Source organism: Aythya ferina (genome assembly GCF_964211825.1).
Source record: "Aythya ferina genome assembly, chromosome: 4".
NCBI lineage: Eukaryota > Metazoa > Chordata > Aves > Anseriformes > Anatidae > Aythya > Aythya ferina.
This window is the reverse complement of record NC_140300.1, coordinates 16,441,118-16,461,339: the sequence shown is the minus strand read 5'-3', so window position 1 is coordinate 16,461,339 and position 20,222 is coordinate 16,441,118. Positions and strand designations below refer to the sequence as shown.

The following is a 20,222-nucleotide window of genomic DNA, read 5'->3' as shown; positions in this document are numbered from 1 at the left end:
ATTATTAAATGAGATTAGCAATATGATGGGCAAGCTTGATAGCATCTTACTTCAGGGAATGGATTTTACACTGGACAGACAATTTGCTTTGGAACTCCACAACATTCCATGTTCTATAAAATGCTGTTTTATCAGAGTTCTGCCTATGTCCCTATGTCCTATGCTTGGAACTTAACAGTACAAAACAGGTATTGCTTGAACCTGGCCTAAAGCTAGTCTGCAATCTTTCTTTCACACAGACTTAACGAATTAGAAGAAAAGACAAGAAAGCAGGAGTCCAGACCAGAAGATATACAACTTATAAGCTGCCTGCAAGATAAACTAAGTGAGAGAGAAGAGCTTATTAAGCAGCTGGTGGTAAGATTTCCTTCTACATACACATATATACTTCGGAATCTGTTGGAAGGTTCTATTCAGTGTTTCACACATTGCTTTTGATGAATACTTTCTTTCTGCTCTGCAATTCTTTGAAAAAATGTATGTTTCTGTACCAAAGAGGCACACGTAATTTTCTTTTTCATCAGGAAGGAAGAAAATTTCACCATTCACTTTTAGCCAACACTGAATCTTACAGGAATCGATCATTTTCTTTCAACCCTACTCAAGGATGCTTGACTCCTTCTACAAAGGTAAGATAGGCAATTCAATTAAAATCACAAATCATGATATTTTGTTGCTATTTGAATAATACAGATGACAAGGACAATAAAGGTCCTGTTAATTTCCTACTGTTATTCAGTAGAACTCCAGGAAGCCAACCTATAATGAGGTGCTGAGTAAAACATAAATTCAGTAGAAGTATGTAAGCACATGGGTACAAGTATTTAAGCAAATATAAAGCAGTAGACCCCCAAGGAGCTCAGTCCTTGGAATAAGTACAGCCACTGACTGCAGGTAATTGTGAGTTGTTACTTTGATATCATACACATCAAGCAAAATTATGAATTGGGTTTGGGTAACACAGGATTTGTCCCTGGTCATTCCAGCCCCTCTGTATGATACCATATATAAACTGTAAGAACAGTATGTTGGTGGAAAGTACTTAGCTCTGAGTATTCCTGCAAATCTATTGGCTTTGATATATCTAAAACCTCAAGGTCAAACACACAAGTTGTTTTAATTGGACTGCCTAACCCCTGGATCCTCACAGTGTACCTGAGAATTTATTTTAAATGGCTATAGAAAAATATGGGACCCTTCATTTTTGGGTGCTCCTCACAAGATGTCTAAGAATGAAGTATTGTTGAGTTTTTATAGTACTAGGTGTGAAAAAACATGCGTGTAATGCAGTTTTCTGTCATGATAAAAAACAGCAGAAGAGACCAGTGGAGGTGCCCAGCCGTGTTGTCAGTGTTCCAAATTTAGCTTCCTATGCAAAGAGCCTTTTGAGCTGTGACTTGAGATCAAAAAGAAGTGCTCAAATAACAAAGTCTACAAGCTTAGACCGGAGTCCTAGCTGCCTCCAAGTGGGCTCTCCACCAGCACAGACCTCCGACAGCAGTGCTGCTACAAGGTATTTGTCCGTTTTGAAGTGACTTACTTGTAAGATGATAACTGAATAAATATTCTGCATCTTGTAGGCATTCAAATGCATTAGACACTTGGAAATAAACAATGGTGTAAGGTTCCTGCCTTGCAGTGAATTCCATGTGTCCAGTTTTCTGCAGACAGATCCAGAACTTAACTGCAGAAGTAGGCTATAATCACTGCCCAGCAGAGCTTGTGATTGCAGTCCCTCCAGATACAAAGGAAGATGAGAGGAGCTGCAAATATTTGGAAAAGAATATGGTTAATAGTGAACCTGGCCTTAAAACTCTGAGTACATATTGGTGATTCTATTAAGGATTATTTTCTTTTTTACTTTTGTTTCCTTGCTTTGCACTTGGATGATGTAGATGACATTTTTATTTTAGAAGACATTTGAATGAACCTAGGCAAAGGATTTTGAGACTTAAAAATTGGTTAGCAGATACTTAATAGTCTTACAATGTCACACATCAAGGTCTTTTGCTGTTCTTGATTTCCAGCTTGGTGTATCGTGTTTTTTCTCTGAAAAGTTCTTTCTTTTGAATTCAAATGTAATATTATTTAAACAACACTAATTGTTTAATTAATATGCTAATATTAATAATGCCAATATTTAAACAATGCTTAGTAGTTTCCAAATATAAAAATATGAGCGCTATACTTCAGGACAAAAGCCAGTCTTCTCACCTATGTCCTTGGTGGGCACTAGTTAGACTGCACGCTGCATGCTGCAGTTCTTTCCTGGAAGGCAGATGGTGCTGCCTGCTGCCAAAGACAGTAACACAGGACGCTGGCTGAGGTCCAGTTGGGCAATTCCTTTATCTTAAAGATATAAGCATTCTGTGTCATCCTAGATAACTGCCAAGGCAAATCAGATTTGTATTTTAAAGGGAAATATACAGGGACACTACGGACAGATTGGCTGATACTTATTCCTTTAAATCAGACAGTTATAAATGAACTCATATTTGCTACTGTAAGCTAAGTGAAATTAATGTAGATTAAAAAAAAAAAATCCTGAATCCTGAAAAATCAGGGTTTATGTAATAGGATCAATTATTATAGAGGCCACTTAATATTAAGAAAATATTCAGTTCCAAATAAAATTTCTATTGATGTTTTTTCATGCATAAACTGTATATTTTTAAGAATGCATTTGGGCTGCCCTTTTCTGATTTTCAGTATTCCCACTTATTGAAGCATCCATATTTTTGAGATGTCAAAAAATATGTTCAAACATTTATTCATAGCTGCTTAGCCCTTTGTCACCCTCCTCTGACTTAATACCAGTGCTGTTAGTCCAGTCACCTGGCTAGCACTAAAGTCCCACTAGAAGTTGCAGCTGGCACCTTCTGGCCTCACACACGTCATCTAAGCACAGGTCCAATCATTGAATTTTAAGTTTTTCCATGAAATTAAGTGTTAAATATTAGTAAGATTGTAAGCAATGCTAATGTTGCTAATGTTTGTTTATTTGCACAGGACACACGGCAATGAACCACCACAAACTAAAGACAACCAAACCCAAGACCCTCAGCATCAAGAATGGTTTACTAAATATTTTTCATTTTAAAGCAAGTTTACTTATTCCTCAGAATTACTAGAAAAGCTGTTTCTGTTTTCTCTTAAGGAATGATAATACAATGTATGATTTATGAAAAAAAAAATCAAACATGATTTCCAAGTAAATAAGTAGGGAAGACTATGCTTATATCAAATTAAAATGAAATTACATGTATGGATTTCAGTAAAATGCATTTTTTAACAATCTCTGTGAAAAATGAAGAAAAAAAAATCTGCATTTTGTTATGTGAAAATTTTTATTCAAGATAATGTACTACTCTACAATTACATGAAATATGCAATTTGTTCCCTGAAATGTCCTGTCAGAGGGACCCCAACTGAAGACGTTTCTTACATGCTTCCTGTAGGTTGTATACTTGCTTCATCAGCTGCTTAAAACCATTTCTGCATATAGTAATGCAATTTTATATTTGTAAGTTTTTTTTTGTTGTTAAATTTGTTTTATGCTGTAAGGCATGTGACATACATCCGAGAGTAGCATGCTTATAGCCATCTGTTTTAGAAATACTTTCTGGTTTGCTTAATAAACTGGTTTGTATAGTCACTATTGCCATGTATTCCTGGTGCACCTTGTCACATATAACAGTCAATTGGTCTAATAAATCAGGATAACATCTAAGTATGAACACTAAAATTTGGTTGTAAACCAATGATTTCCATGTTTTGCACAATAGTGCTGTTATGGTAACACATCAGTCAGACTGATACTGATACACTGAGAGGTTCCAAATTTATGGGAGATGCATGTTTGCGATTTTGTACAATCAGTATTGTTCTCACGGCCACTGAAATGCAAAGTAGGTGGATGACTAAACTTATCAAATTACGCCAACCAACTCATTGCTGGGGAGGAAAGGTGTTATTCTTAAAAGAAGACACCCATAAAGAAATCTGTATATCCTGAGTGCCTTTCATGAGGGGAGTGAAAGCCCAGTGGAGACGGACAGTTCACTTCAAAAAAGCACACTCTTTATCTGAACTACATACAATTCAAAGGGTGCTTCTACAATGGCACTGAAGGATAATTACCGGATCACAAAACACTTAATTCTCAAGCATTTTTTTTTGGGGGGGGGGGGGGGGGGGGGGAAAGATAATTTATTTCACTTAATTCTGTCTTAACTCATTATATTTATTGTACAAATTACTTTATACAAAAAGTATATGCTTTGCATCATTCAAAACATTTAACTATGTAAATTCAAAGATCATGTTTGCTTCATTGGAGCAGGAATATTAGCAGACGCCTGTTCTAGGTAAGCTAATGGACCCTGAGGCATTTCTGCAGGTTTTTTGTGTTGCACACTAATGTCTTCTAGGACCTGTTGCCAGTGTCGCAGTTTACTCAAATGCTTCTGAATTAATGCTTCTTTTCTCTGCAATTCATTTCTTAACTCTGAAACATCCTATAAGTGAGAAAATAGGTATTAGTAAGTAAATAGTATTCCTAAGAATAAACAACCTCAAATAAAGTGCATGTAATTTTTAGCTTAAGTTTTCACATTTATCTTATAGGAATTCTAACACTGGAAAAGCACTTAAGACAGAAAGCACTGCAGATGCTTTTCATTCTGTTTGCCTAGGTCATGTATTTCAGAGCTCATTGCTTCCAACATTTCTTCAGATGAATCATTCGCCCTTGTGCTCCAATGCTCCCCAGAGCAGCAGGCATCCAGCTTCTCCAGGTCTGGGGCAAGAGCTACCTTAACAAGTATGTTTTACCAACTTTAGATACAGCATCACGTTGACAAACCCAGAATTAGTGTGAATGAGGTGTTCTAACTGTACTGGTACACAGCATACCTGGCCTGGTATGATATAGGCAAACTAATTAAAGCATACAAACTCATTTAAGCGTACCTCTTTAATTACTTGTTCTGGTTTCTGGACTGACAGCTGCAGTCTTTTTTGTAGGAAAAAACACTCGGTTTGCCTTGCAACATCCAGGAATTTCTGGATGCACTGATCAACACCTAAACATGGAACACCAGAATGGAGAGAACAGATTCCCAAAACATCATTACAGGCTGATATTGTTTATCTGTATATACATGTTATTAACAACACCTTTTAGAGTATCTTCTAGGAAGAGACCCTTTAGGTGTGCTAAGAGGGACTTTAAGGGCAGGTATCCCAAAGCAGGGATACCCGAGCCCCCCGCCGAGCGCTCACCGGTGCGGATCTCCTCCTGGTCGGTGCCGTTCACGTAGTCCTGGCTCACCAGCGAGGCGAAGCAGGCCTGAGGAGAGAAGCACCGCCGTTAGAGGAGGTCGCGCCGCCCCGGCCGGCCGCAGCCTCCCCCCATCCCGCCCCGCCCCTCACCTCGAAGGACGCTTCCAGCTCGTCCACGAGCGTGTTGTTGGGGTTGCGAGGCCCCGGCGGAGGCGGGATGAGGCCAGCAGGGCCGGGTCCCCCGGGAGGTCCCGGCGGCGGTGGTGGCGGCGGCCCCGGCTGCTGGTTGGCGAACATGGCGCCCAGCGCGCCCGCCATGGCGGCCGCCTCCCCTCACGGCCCGCGCCTGCGCCCCGGCGCCTCAGGCTCGGGGGTGGCGAGTCCCTCCTCCCGCCGGGCGTTACCTCAGCTCGGGGCGGCAAATATAAAGTAAAATAAAATAACGTGGAAATGTAAATAAGGAATTAAAAATAAAAAAGGGAGCAAAAAGGGCATTCCTGGCCCGAAACTCCACCTCCAGCCCCTGTCCGGCTGCAGCTTCTGCCAGCCCAGCGTTCCAGGAGGCTTCTGGCCAAGGGGAGCTCTGTGCCTGGATCTGCAAATTCCAAACTTGCAACCCCCCCACCGCACATTATAAACGTTAAATCTGGTTGATGTTTCCACTGGTTCTGGACCTACTTTCATTGCCAATCACTTTCATTTCAGTGATGGTGTAACATGAATAAACTGCCTAGCAACCTGGCTGGAAAACTTTCTTCTTTCAGTCATTACTATAGTCAGAGAACACAGGAAGTCTTAAAAAATTAGCCATAAGAGCATATCCTACTTAATTTTGTGCTGAAGCTACGCAGCAGTATATAAAGGGTGGTAGTGCATCATTTCTACCTCACAGCACACCCAGGATAGCTTCCATTTTTCTTTCTTCTCAGGGAACTTTTATCAACAACCCTCCAGCATTACCTTTCCTACTCCATTAGTCACCCAAAACAGAGACACAGCTACACCACCCCCCTATCGCTATTTCCCTCTAAATCAACAGATGTACCCACACAACTAGGAGATTTATTGATTACAATAATTATGCTTACTTTACATACAAAAGAGGAGCTCGGGTATTTTCCATGATCATGTTTTGGTATTTAATACCTGACATAGTTCAAACTGCATCTTTTTATTTTAAACTGCATAACAGAGGGAGACAAATCTCAACTTTGAGATGTTCTTACCCAGCAATGACTTACAAAATGTGGGTATAGGTCATCACTATAGTGAAAATATGTTTGGGGCACTCCGTTATTAACACTTTTTAACTTTTTTTTTTTCTTAAGGCAGAATGGATGATTTTAGAATAGGCATTTATTTGGTATTGTGACTGTCTTGACTTAATCGAGCCGCAAACTCTACTAATGTTCGTGTAGGCCGGCCTGCCATGCCTTTTCGAAGATAGGGCACCTCATCTTTATTGGACATCACACCAGCTATATCCAAATGAGCCCAGTGAGAGGCAGTCACAAATTCTTTCAGGAAGGCAGCAGCTGTGCACGCTCCCCCAGCTCTGTGGGAAGCAGAAAGATAGTGTTACTTTAGAAACAACACAAACAGCACAAACAATAGACTAATACACTGAAGGGAAAGGCTGTTAGCACATCTACCTGCTGTACTTTCCAATGTTACTCAGGTCTGCAAGAGGACAATCCGTTACTTGCTTGGTGTAATGTTCAAAAAGAGGCATTCTCCATACTCGGTCTCCTGTCAAAATGCTGGCCTGAAAAAGAACAGCAATAGTTGGGGTAAAGTTCACTATGGTAGTTTTGGTGTTTCCCCACCCCACTTTTTTATTAAAAAAAAAAAAAAAAAAAAAAAAAAAAGCTGCATTTGTAAGCACCACCACTATGCATGCTTATCTTCGGCTTTGATTGGTCTGAAACTATGAAATACACTGCAAGCAGAACAATGAAGCCTCCTTTTTGGGTACTTTAATGGTAGTCAACAGGCAAAAATCTAAAGAATACTTTTCCTCCCTGCAATATATTTTTTTTCTGGTAATGTATATATTCTCAAATGCTTCCCTTCAGAGGCTTCCTTTATCTATCACACTTCAGTCACTCACAAGGCCTCTGAATTTCTCTTGGTATTGCTAAGCAAGACCAACAATCTTTGTTAACAAAAACTAATTACTGTCAGTAGTGCAGAGCTTATGCATATGCAGTAAGTTATCAAAGGATGCAGATACTTGAGATAATGATTCATACTTTCTGCTGTATGATACTAAACCTCACTAAAGAGCCAGTAATTAATAGTCATCATTATGTATTTTTCAATTAAATGCAATACTAACACACTCCTATGAGATTTCAAAATGTAGTAACATACTTTTTAGGTTGGCATAAAGACTTTCTGTAAAGTGCTGTTTAGCAATGACAACTATTACTGAATTATTATTTGATAATAATGTTGATGGCCTACCTCATAAAGGTGATTCCAAAGCCAAGATGAATTTGTGAACACTCCAGTCGCAGCAGATCCCAATGCAACATCCATGGCACCTACAGAAAGACATCCTGAAGATTATACAATGAAGGCAAAGGTGGACTTGAGCATGGACTCTGCATCCAGACTCCTCACCGTACTTTCCTTTTCAATTCTCATTATCAGTGACTTCTAAAGTCCACAAGCCAAAGATTTTGATACACTTATATTTATTTTTTAAAGCTCAAAAGTTTTTTTTTTTAAAAAAAAGTCTACATAATTGAAGAGGACAAGAATTCACAAAAATGATATTTCCACATCTCATAAAACTAGACTTTCTGCTTTCAGCTTGATGCTTCCTAGCAATATGTCTACCATGATGTATTCAGAAATATGTCTCTTCTCAAACAAAACAAAACACTCAATTTTATTGTTTTCATATCGAAAATATACATGACTGGGCTTTTTCAATGTTACAGACTTACGCAATTTTCCAGCCGGTATTTTTGCTTTTGTGAATTTCACTTATGTAGATTGTTGCACAACATATGCAAATGTGCTTTAAATAAAAATAATCACTATCAAAATAATACACAATGCCTAAGGCAGAGGGATTACATACATATTTAGTTATTTGTTGCCACAGAAATGCTTCTCTAATGCTGATGCCATTTATGGCACTCAATCCCCAGAGAGATTTAAAAAACAAACAAATGAACAAAAAAACTTTAACAAGAATGGTACGTCAAAAGAAATTTCTGCGGGAGCTGTCCTCCTTTCTATTTGTGCCCAGGAATTCCCAACACAACAGTCTGTAGTGGCAGCAGCCTCTTTCCTGTATCATGCCTCATATAGAAATATTGCCATACAAGCCCACCATCTTAACATAAGCATCCCTTCTATCTAGGGACATTTTCCACAGCATTTGAACTTGTAAAGCTTACAGAACATGATTTAAAGCCCCAGTTTCTATATAGAAAGATTATTCTTCTTCTCAGCTTATTCGTTAAGCAACACAGAGGACTCCTATCTGAACTACTCTTCCATGTTTGCTCACCTTTCAGGTGAAGTCACTTCACCCATGACAGCTTGTTGCTGCCGTTCATAAGATGCATACACCATTAATGCTATCTTTGCAGATTTTAGATTTAAAATTATAGCTTCATTCATATATAACTGTAGAGGTAAAACAATTAAAACACATTTTTTTCATTCCTGAAAGTGTGCAAAGAGATACTTCACCGGAATGACTTCCTGTGAAGATGATAATGACTCTCCTACTACATGGAATCATGGACACCTGAGGTAGCTCAGCAAATGGAAGAACTGGTGCTGGGTAGCTCAGAACTCAAAGTGCTAAGAGGCTGTTCATAATGGAGCTATTTTGGCTCCAGCATGGCCAGTACTGTATGGAACTGGAAAGAGTCTTCCACAGCCATGCCAGTTTCTTTGCACCAAACAGGAGCTGGAAGTTCTTCACTCAGATGTTGGGTGACATAATTGTCTGGAAACAATCATTAAGTTCACCCAGAAACAGATCCACCTGGCACTACTGTGCAGAAACATCCAAGCCTGCACAGGTTTTCCTGAGCTTATTACTGCCAGCCCAGCTCCACGTGCACTGTTCAACATGTATCCTGCATGCCAATGCCTGCCAGTCCTGGAGACACGCAGCTGAAGAAATTGTTAGAGCATTAACTCTGCAAGCTCTTGTCCTACAACATGTAAAATCATCTCAGCTGCTTTTAAATTTAGGCTGAATTTGTATACATAGTGCAGCTAATCCATAGCCAGTTAATAACAAAGACCTGACGTCTAAAATGAAGCAGGGAAGGGAGACTGCTTACCTGTCAGTGTTGCAGCATTCACAATAGCCCTGGCATTAAAATTGTGGGCATAACAGAGAGCATCAGCTAATAGCAGCCTTCCTTCTGCATCTGTGTTGTCAACCTTCAGGTGCAAAGTTAACAAAAATACATTAACTACTATAAACATCCCTTTAACTGACTTATTTCTTACATATTCTCTTAAACAGCTGTCAGATTGTGAATGCACTGTCACAGGCCCCAGGAGCTTAAATCAAAATTTACTCAGTTTCCTCAGAAGGGCCTGGAGGCAGGAGAGGAGCCCCAGTGCAGCGCATGGGGCAGGTCACCACTCCCAGCAAAGGCCCAGCAACCCCCAGGGCTGTTTCAGAGCAAGTAGAGAGATATGGCCCATGGAAACAGCAAGAAACGAGAGGGATCCACAACAAATCATAGATGCATGCCTGGTAACAGTTTCTTGTTAAAATAAATCAATAACCCCATTGCTTCTTTCTCCTTTCAGAGGAAGTTTATGATTTTATTTTCTAGCACGTTCACTAAAAGTTACCATAGTCTTCAGTTTTTCCTAGTGATTTCTAAAACATGCCTAACCTCTTCAATGTTTATATTTGAAATAATCCTATGATAGCAATTTCTAATTAATAACTTAATTTCTAATTAAACTAATACTTCTTACATTTGTAAAAACACTACACTGGCACTATATATCTTTATAAAGGGTCTTTTCAAATACGTACTCTGACTACGTAACTCGATCAATTAAACCAATTTACCAAAAGTATTCAAAATCCAAGTTTCAGATGCATACCTGTATTGTTTTTCCATTCTTGGCTCTAACTACGTCCCCAGGCTTGTTTGCCTTACCACTGGGCATATTTTCACAGAGGGGTGCCAAACCTCAGAGAGAAAAAGGAAAAGTGCATTACTGGTTTCTTTCTCTGGAAAGAAGCAGAAAAAATATTTAAGAAAGAAAAAAAAAAAAAAAACACCTTAAGAAAGCAATATTATTCTCATCTTGAATTATGTTCAATAGGTGAGTTTTCGTGATCACTGGAAGACAGCTGATCCAGTTTTCAGTTGGTGCCATTTCTCTGCATGGTGCACCACAAAATTCTTTCACCTACACCATTTTAACACTAGGAGTTACTTCTACTTTATGCCTAGGCAAGTGAGAGCAGAAAAGGTTTAAAATTTACTGAAGCTCCTGTCAACAAATAGCATCTCATGTGTTCCATATATGAACAATTAGTCACATGTAAAGGGATTTCTTTCTGAAAATAAAAATTTCTACTCTCTAAGCTGTTCAAGCTCTGCTCATTGTGTAATGTCAAGAGGGATCCAAGGAATTGCCACAGAATGCCAAGCGTAAGAGCAAACAGAGGTGCAAAAGAGTCAACATCAAAACTACAAATGGAATAATGAGATGAAAGACTGTCCATCTTTCCCAGGGAAAACCTGCTCCTGTGTTCTGCTCAGAGAACAAGGAGTATGAGAATTGTGATCGACCACTTTTCAGTGGAGTGGCAGAGAGAGACTTTTGTTCCACTGTTTTCTGCTTAGCACTTCCTATTCTGTGGGAGGAATCTCCTAAGGATGTGTGGTTCATTGCCCTCTACTGGTTGAAGCATGTAAGCGACTAAAACATTAGTTGCCTGAAAGTTACAGTACTCAAACATAAAAACCTAGAATGGATTACATGTTACCAGTGACTGTTTCTTTTAAACAACAGTTCCTGAATCAGCCAATTCTAGCTTTGCAACATCTCTGCTGAAAAAAAATAAGTAGTATTCTTGAATTCTGAGCACTATCAGAAAGCTTTTTTGTTGCAGCTGTTTTTAAGTTTCTGCTGAGACATTCACATAAGGAAACAAAAGCTGATCCCTTATCCTGTTCAGCTGGTGCAAACACTCATGGAAGTAGTTCACCTGCTTTTTATTTTTAATTGTTTTTACAGGTATCCACATTCCTTCTTGGAATGAAATAGCAGAACTTCTGCAAAACTTGTTGAAAACAAGTTTATCAACAAGTCTCTCCTCCTAAGATCTAAAAATCATGCCCTCAAAATTTGTATTCTTTCAGTATTTTATTCAAGCAAAGCTAGCGATTTTTGATAAGCAAATAAAGACAGAAGAGAAGCTAAGAAAATGAATGAGATGAGCAAGTCTGAAAAAGCCTGACATTTCTGTAGGACAGAATGTCTTACAGCAATGGCTGATACTAGGAAAGGACCTTGTCTAAACAAAGCCTTGTAAAATTAAGATTTTCAGATTCTCACACAAACACACTTACCAATTATGTTAAGAGGTAGATTTAACGTTGCTGCAGTCACAATGGCCGAACAGACAGTTGCTGCCCCTCCCATATCTGCTCTCATCGCATCCATACCTGATGACGGCTTCAGTGAGATGCCACCACTGAAATGAGCAGAACAGTATCATCAACACGGAGGAGCTGGGCGTTACATATGTTGATTATACTCTGTCCATCAGTGTGTTTCAACACCAAAATGTCAGTAAACGCCAGGCTCTGTTTTCAGATTCTCTTACACACGTACTGAAAACACAAGGAATCTAGAAAAATTCAGGTGATCTACACTGGACTAAAAAAATAGACATTTTTCTCATGTGCTCAATGGTCTTCATAACAGCAGAAGAGCACAAAACGAGCATAAAACAGTAGACTTGGTAAAACCAAGCATATGGAAGGAGAACAGATTAATAAAATGTTCAGTAGTTATAACTGTTGTTATTTCCTATTAAAGAAATTGCTGCAAAGAATGAACTGTTTTTACTTTAAGCATGAACTAGATGTCCAGTGACAGACTGCAACTCTAAACACTTAACTTTTTCATCCCAAGGTTTCCTCAGGCCAAGAAAAAAGAAGAAGACACTAAGTTTTGTTTTCTTTCCTTCTAGCTTTCCATTTTCCCCTTACAGACCAAAGGCATATCAGTTCTACTTATTTCAATCACTCAAGCTTGTCTCATCCCCAGCAAAAGCAGCACAACCTACTAAATTTGGCAAGTTCACTGGAATGGCATTGAAAGATGTGCTGAGCAATGAAAAAGCAGCTCTGTGTTGAACATGAAGAGCAGGGGGGCACAAGGAAAGCCTCACCTCTGTGTTTAAGGGGACTGCAGTCAGAAGCGTGCATCTCTTGGTTGAATTACACAACTCATCCCTCTGTGTTCCATCCTTTAAAAACTGAAACACAGCATTCCCCCAAATTATTCAAGATATTACCACACATACCTGTCAAATGTAACTCCTTTTCCCACAAATACCAAAGGAGAGTCATTTGCATTAGCACCACCTAAATAGTGGATCTCCAGAAAGATGGGAGGTTCAGCTGAGCCCTTAGCTACACTCAGGAATGCTCCCATCTGTTGTGTTGCTATCCAAGACTCTGGCCTGAAATAGAAATATATACGTATAAGTTTAAATTGGACACTTTGACCAACGCGTTTTGCTTGTCTGTTTTTAAAAATCACAATTCTTGAAGGTTTGTACACAAACTATTAATTCCACTTTAGTTAGCTGTATTGGAAACCTCATTTAAATGCCACCATTATTACTATTTTTGTGAAGCAGAAAAATACTGCCTCCAAGTTCTTGCCTTTTTTTTTTTTTTTTTAGTAAGACTAAACTATACTTTCTGAAAACAAAAGGTATTAGGAAAAAGGTACCTAGTATTTGTAGATTATTCACTGATTCTTCATCAGGCTTCTTCTTTCACAGCACATGTCAATTAAGCAATTAATTGATGGCATGGCTAACTGGTAATCGTTTTATTGTGTCACAGTAACTTGCTTACGCTACTAGCTAGAAGCTCGCCTTCTAAATGTTGAGAGGAGCCTGCAGTCTGGGTACCTTTATTGCTTTTAGCCAACAACTTTACCTGCTTTTGTCATTTGAAATGGCAGAATGAAAACGAGAGCATGTGACAAATTTGGCATGGAAGGTTTCTTACCCTATAAAGGAATCATTTGAATGTATTTTACCTTATATGGACCTTCACGTTGCTGCTGAAACCCCTGAGCTTCTGTTCAATATATTCAGCAAATTTGACTGGAGTTATATAATTGGCTGGAGCCTCCATCAGGTACCGAGCGAGGTTCTGACCCTCAGCATAGATAACACCTTTCTGCCAGGCTTCACTTCCAGCACTAAAAAACACCATACAACAATCATGATTGTACAAAAGTAAGATAATATCAGCATTTATTTGTTCTCTCCCATCTGAAAATACGGTATTATTAATACAGGGGAATTAAGAACCTCTTATTACCCTTCCTACAAGGAATTTAGGATGAGATCCAATGTGTATCTAGTTTAATATCTCATCTCTGGTTCCAGTCAGAGCCAAATGCTTCAGAGAAAGCTAGAAGAATCCTAGAGCAGACAGATGTAAAATTATCTGATATATGTGGTCTTGTCCTAATCCTTACTAGTCAGAGATTGTCTTGATCTTTAAGCACATGGTTTAATATCCCTTCCAAAATTTGTAATCGCATTAACTACAACACCCCTGAAAGTTTTTATTTACCGTACAAAGCCTCTGAGTCTGTTTTTCAATTTGCTTAAGTATGATTATATGATAAGAGTGGAACTTGGACCTCAATTCACAGTGCACTAAAGACATTTCGCTAATAAAAGATAGAACAAACATTCAAAAAGCTGACTCCATAGGAAATAGGGATCTCTGATTATTTTGCAACACTACTAGTACATAACCTCTCATTTTACTGAGACAGAACTAAAAGACTTGCTTATTTGCTTTAAAAGATGCCACGAAGCAGGGGATTAAGTTGGATTCTGCTCTCAAAAGAGCAATACAGGGCAGATGGAAGCCAAGAAGAATATAGAAACATTGCTTGGATATGCAGAGATGGAATTAAGAAGCCAAATCTCACCTAGAGAGAAACTAGCAAAAAGTGGGAAAGGCAACAAGAAGGCTTCAGCTGGTACATCATCAGCAAAAGGGTCAGGATATCGGTGTCCCATTGCTAAATGGGGCTGGCAATCCAGAAGCCTGAGGTTCTCAATGCCTGCAATCCCTCAATACTTCTTGCTTAGTAACACAGTTTGGAGAAGAACAGTACACCCATGGAAGCAAAAGCCCTGATACTGCTTTCTGCCCCCAAGAAGCAAAACCCTTGATACTATTTTCTGCCCTCAAGGAACAGTGATGTTTACTTAAAGTCTGTAAGCACCACAGCTTTTCTTCTTGCATCTTGTTCTGTGAATGCAAATATAACAGATGAACTATGTAAGACACTCATTATGGCATGGTCTGGTCTCATTTAGCATTTCCTAATTATCAAAAGGATTTATTCACTTACAGAGTTTGAAATACCTCTGCTCCGCAATTTTATCATGCAATACTAGTAGAAGTCCTTGTACATCAGAGCAATCTTTCAAGTAGTTTTTTACTTTTATTTTTATCCTGGACCTTCTTTTCTATGAAGCAGCATTTATTTACCCTTATCCTCAAAACACAGCATACTAACATAACCTATGGAGCAAACACTATGAATATACCTGATGTGTAAAATACTTAACTCCTTGAATTTCCTTAAGACAGAAATTGCTGCTAGACCTATTCTAACATTTCTATTTCATTCTCATGCACAAGCATGCTCAGTTTTATAAACAAACAAATATGCAAGCTTTCCTTTTGCCATCACCTTCCATGAAGCTGAGGAGTAACTGCAGTTTTCTTTTTTTGCTTCAGCTCATTGTATTCATGCAATCCAAGGACAGCACCTTCTGCGGCCGCTTGAGCATCTCCGCAAGGGTCCACTTCAACACAGGGGATTTCCAGATCTTGGATCTGTCTACAACCAACTGAAAAACACAGTATGGAATTAATAGGCCAAGTAGTGCACAGAAGAGCAGAACAGGTGTCTGATGTGACCAATGTAATACTTCAAGGAAAGTATTCAAGGAAAAGAAAAAACAGCTTTACACAAGATATCCGAGTTTAAAAGTAAATAAACAAAAAAGATCATGTAGTAAAATAATTTAAAATGCTAGTGACCATATATTGACAAGTTTTGATAAGTTTTTTGATAAGTTTCAATGATCAAGCCATTTCACAAGAGTAAGAAGGAAACTTCACAGTAGTTCTGATTCCTTTAAGCTCACACCACATCAGAGAAAACCTCTATCATTCTGGAGTGTTATGGGTTGTGAAGACCTACAGTTATCAAAAATTTGCCCTGATTTTTTTTCCTAAGACTAAGTAACTGTTCTTTTCTGACAAAGAAGCTCATACACTATTTTATAAACATTATTAAAAAACAGACATAATTCCATATATTTTACAGTGTTTTTACAGAAAAATTTAACTGTTTTGGCAGCTGGCGAGACAATGTGGGTTAGCCCTTTGGACTAAAGGGCAAAGCCAACACACAGAGATTCACTTTCCTCATTATTACAACTGTCACAGATGTATGACTGACCTCCTGTCTCAGATTATAACCATTATGGTGAGAACTCTTTATTCTTGTTTTATACACAGTTAGATGCAAAAATCAACCCCTAATTAAAACAGAAGACCTTTTACTGGGTCTGGCTGAGCTGGAGTTAATGTTTTTCATAGCAGCCTCCATAGAAGTTTTAGATTTTTGATCAAAATGGTGTTGATTACACAACAACATTTTGGCTATGGCTGAACAGTGCTCAAACAGCACCAAGACTTTCTGCTTCTCACTGTGCTCCCTACCCCAGTGAATAGGCTGGGGGTAGGCAGGTAAATGGCACGGATCACAGCCAGGACTCCTGACCAGAACTATCTAAAGGGATATTCTGTATCACCCTGATCACAAATAATAAAAGCTTGGTAGTAGGGACAGGCAGATACTGTTATTCAAAGTAGCCACTGTTCAGAACTGGCTGGACATTGGTCAGCTTGTGGGAGGTGCTGAGCGATAGCTTTTGCATAATGTTTTCTTTCCTTCAATTATTAAACTGTCTACCTTGGCTAACAAGTGGTTCCTGCTTTTACTCTTCTTATTCTCTCCCTGTCTCACTGAGGGGAAAGTGAGCAAACAGTTGTGCGGGTGCTTAGCCGTGAGTTGATGCCCCAGCCAGCAATGTCTAAGCTGTAAAGTAATAATTTGTTTGTTATAAGGAGTAACAGCAGGGTTATCAGGTATCTCCGCTACCTACAATTCCTGAAAGTACAGACTTATCACATTGTAACACACCTCACAGTTATACGAGGTGCCCACTGTTACCTTTGTAACACAAAATGCACCACAATTTCAGTAACAGAAAAATAAGAGGCCTTTGCCTGTGAGGGATAAGGAAACATTCTACTTAAGTTGGGAAAGTTATCACTTCACAAAACAAAACTCTCAGTTACAAACTAGAGCAGCAAAAGGAAATCTATATGCATACTTAAGTACAGCACAATCATTAAGTGCTCACTTAATTCTCTCAGGCTTCAAAATCACGGCAATTAAACAAGTGCATTTTCAATACCCCACCATTCAGGAGACGTACTGAAGTTATCTGTCTGCAGGTTGATTTACATGCTGTATAACTTCTTTCTCACTAAGAAAAAATCTCATGAATGTCAATGACAAGTAAACACATTTCCCAAACTATGCAGTATGTTTTGCATTTCAAAACGAAAGCGTATGTAGACTTGCTCTTCAAAAATGGAACATGCTGCACCATTAAAAGGCTTTTCTAGACAAAAAGTTAAGAAAATAAGAAAACAGTTAACCTGCAACAGCTGCACGAATATTTTCTTTGTCTTCATTCCAGTTTTCTTGCTCATTTATTCCAGCATTCTTCTTACCCAAGCCAACTACAGCCACACTTGGAAAGTCCTACACAAAGCCAACACACAAAGAGATTCACTTTCCTCATTATTACAGCCACAGCATGGAGTTGTTACAGACTCCACTTTACCAACCAAACACAGCATTAAAACACACTCAATACTTTCTCTACGTCACACAGCTGATTTCTGCATAAGAGCACCAGTATGGTACCACAATCTTACACTCCTATTCGTTTGCCACAGGCAGCCAAACAGTTGTCCTGCTTGTCCATTTCACAATTTGTATTGAAGCAGATAGGGCTTTATGCTAAACAAATAGCAAAAGATATTTCTGTCCTTCTAAGTGTACCCATTTTCACTCAGAAGTATGTTCAAGCTAATAAAATCTCTTCAAAGGTCAAAAAATCTCTTCAATCTCTTCTCAAGCCTAGAAGCTGAGCTGAGCTGGTGTGATTAGCCACGTACCAAACCAAAGCTGAACAGAGGTACACAGATCCAGAATTCAGGAAAGTAATGTAGCACAGCAAACTACATTCTTACCTCATAAACTGAAAGTAATGGGCAAAAAGGAAGAGATAACAAAGATGAAAGGAGTGTTTTAAGAACATAGTCAAATTTGTATAACCTTGAGTATGGCTTTATACAAGTGAATAGATTCCCACTGCTCTCAGGAAAAAATGAACTTAATCTTAGACTTTCCCTTACCCTTCCATCACAAATAGCTGCTCTGTCAGCTTATTTATTTATTTATTTATTTTTACACCATAAAGCCTCTTAGTCCACAAGATGGTGGAACTAACATAAACTTGCCAGATCAATGATTCAAGTTATCCTTTTTTAGCTATTGTTATTTTAAACACTAAGGAGAGGTCATGAGGCCAGATTCTACTACATCCTCTTGCAGAGATTTCCAACTCACTTTAGGTCATTCTGTAGGCAGAACCGGCATAACAGGACCTTCAGGGGACTCGATTTCCATGAAATTCATGACAGCCTTTCTACTGAGTACATCACCTGTGTTCTCCACATAGGTATTTTTGCATGGTAGGTGTTAATCACTACAAAATGATTTATTTAAAATCATTTACAGAGCCCTAACATACCATGTAATTACATACACAAGAGCACCTAGTGTCATATTGGAAGTCTGCCTACCCTCTAGCTATCTGACCAAAAAGGTTCAAGTCGGAACCAGCCAGCTCCATCCAGACACATTAGATGAGTTACGACTTCTCAAATGGCAACAGAAGCTTAACTTTAAGTGGGTGAATCCCCATCTCGTACAACTGTGAAATATCATGTCTGTGCAGACAAGAGTTCTGCCTGAACAATGGCAGAGAGGGAAGAAAAGTGCAGAGCATTGACACAAGCACAGCAGTGAACCAAGCTTAAGGTAAGATGCACGGGCAAGCCTCACTCATTAATAAATATACATCATGAAAATTCCACCGTTCATACCTGATGCAAACCATGGAACAGGTACGTTTTGCCTTTCTTCAAAGGTGGCCCACAACTACAACACAAGAAGGTTCTTTCAGTAAAGAAGCCTTAACCAGGGTAACAAGGCTTATGGTATACTACATTAACCCCACAACCACATTGAGCTTCTCAAGACTATGCTGGGACACTTGGCTCAGTGCTCACTCACAGAAAAGGACTATCCCTGTAAGTATTTTGCTTCTCTTTCCTTGATGCTTGGCTTCTGCCACAGGAGTTTCCCTCCAAGCTGCTCATCCTGGTGGGAGCAGATACTAGCCTGAAAAGGGGTGTGGGTTCAAATGCCAACAATGATCAGAAACACAGCCCCATTCTTATTGGCGTTTTAGAGATACTTTAATCCATTTCAGGAAGGTAGCCAACACTTACACCGACAGAAGTTCTCTCAGCTTTCCCGACACGAGCCTATCGAAAGCATCTCCTGCACTAGTGAGCTGGGCAGCACCTCCATCCTGCTCGCTCGAATAGGCTCCCAGAACGAGGCCCTAGGAAAGGATGCACATTAATGTAAACAGCGTGAAGTTTAGAGACCTGACAGAGAAACAAGCACAGCGTTCAGATTGCTGCTGGTTTACGCGTGCATGTCGGCTCATGCACCCATCTGACGTGCAAGGCACAGAGCCACGTGCTGGCGGTACAGGATAAAACATTACAAAGGAGGCACTCGAATACCAATCCCTTCGCCTCCAGAACTCTCGCAATCCGTAATTTGAAGGCACAACAGATTTTTTTTTTTCCACTCTGCGCCCACCAAACGCGGCTCCTTTGCCTGGAGCCCCGGGGACAGCGCACAGAGCCGCACCGCGTCCGGCCCCGGCTCCCCAAGGCCAAGGGGCAGGCGAAGGAGCCCGGCAGGACACTCACAAACCGCCTGCCCCCTTCCCTCACTTCTCCCGATCCCCACACGGGCGAGAGGGGCCGTGAGGTGGCGGTCCCACAGCTCCCGCTGCCCCCTCACCTTCCCGCCCGCCCCGCGGCTGTAGCCCCGGCCGGGGAGGTGCCCAGCCAGGCGGCGGGCGGCCACCCTCCGCACACACGGCACCAACATGCCCGGAGCTCACAGCCCCGTTGCCTCACAGCTCCGGAGCCCCACAGCGGAGGCAGGCGGCTGTGCCGGCAGCCGACCCCGGCGCGCTGCTCGCCTCATCAGCAGGCGCCGAGCGGGGCGGTGCTGGAGGAAAGGGGAGGGGAGAAAATGGCGGCGCCTCCCCGTCGCCTCTTGAGGTGAACGGTATTGGAGGCAGCGGGCTCGCACCGCTCAGAAAATCCTTCTCCACCCGAAATGATCAAATTTCCAAACATTTTGTAAGCCCATAAGCGACACAGGGCCCGTGGTCTGCACCCCGTTGTTAG

The 20,222-nt window shown here is 40.1% G+C and overlaps 3 protein-coding genes across 9 annotated transcripts in view; 1 reads left to right on the top strand and 2 right to left on the bottom strand.

Annotated features, from left to right (window-relative positions):
* Positions 1-4,184, top strand: part of FAM184B (family with sequence similarity 184 member B) — a 42,095-nt gene extending 37,911 nt beyond the window's left edge. For 4 of the 6 annotated variants that reach the window (XM_084517322.1, XM_084517321.1, XM_084517325.1 and 1 more), the window contains 4 exons: positions 240-357; positions 525-629; positions 1,314-1,513; positions 3,010-4,184. In XM_084517322.1, the coding sequence (XP_084373448.1) occupies positions 240-357; positions 525-629; positions 1,314-1,513; positions 3,010-3,100 (514 nt within the window). In that variant the 3' untranslated portion in view covers positions 3,101-4,184. The remainder of the gene's footprint in view (positions 1-239; positions 358-524; positions 630-1,313; positions 1,514-3,009) is intronic. The other 2 variants (XM_084517324.1, XM_084517326.1) reach the window with 2 other exon arrangements.
* Positions 2,979-5,618, bottom strand: MED28 (mediator complex subunit 28). Its single transcript, XM_084517331.1, has 4 exons — positions 5,434-5,618; positions 5,284-5,350; positions 4,972-5,084; positions 2,979-4,517 (listed from the first exon to the last, which is right to left on the bottom strand). The coding sequence occupies exons 1-4, from the start codon at positions 5,599-5,601 to the stop codon at positions 4,320-4,322; spliced, it is 546 nt and encodes a 181-aa protein (XP_084373457.1). The 5' UTR covers positions 5,602-5,618; the 3' UTR covers positions 2,979-4,319.
* A 707-nt stretch (positions 5,619-6,325) lies between these two features.
* On the bottom strand, positions 6,326-19,998 carry LAP3 (leucine aminopeptidase 3). 2 transcript variants are annotated; one of them, XM_084517327.1, is made up of 13 exons: positions 19,828-19,998; positions 19,239-19,354; positions 18,831-18,885; positions 17,313-17,418; positions 15,265-15,424; positions 13,579-13,743; positions 12,830-12,988; positions 11,868-11,992; positions 10,387-10,475; positions 9,600-9,702; positions 7,750-7,829; positions 6,936-7,048; positions 6,326-6,838 (listed from the first exon to the last, which is right to left on the bottom strand). In XM_084517327.1, exons 1-13 carry the CDS (start codon positions 19,915-19,917, stop codon positions 6,640-6,642), a joined length of 1,560 nt encoding a protein of 519 aa, XP_084373453.1. In that variant the 5' UTR covers positions 19,918-19,998; the 3' UTR covers positions 6,326-6,639. The 2 variants fall into 2 exon arrangements, with proteins under 2 accessions (XP_084373453.1, XP_084373454.1); XM_084517328.1 differs by lacking the exons at positions 19,239-19,354; positions 19,828-19,998 and adding an exon at positions 19,021-19,121.
* Between the last annotated feature and the right edge of the window lie 224 nt (positions 19,999-20,222).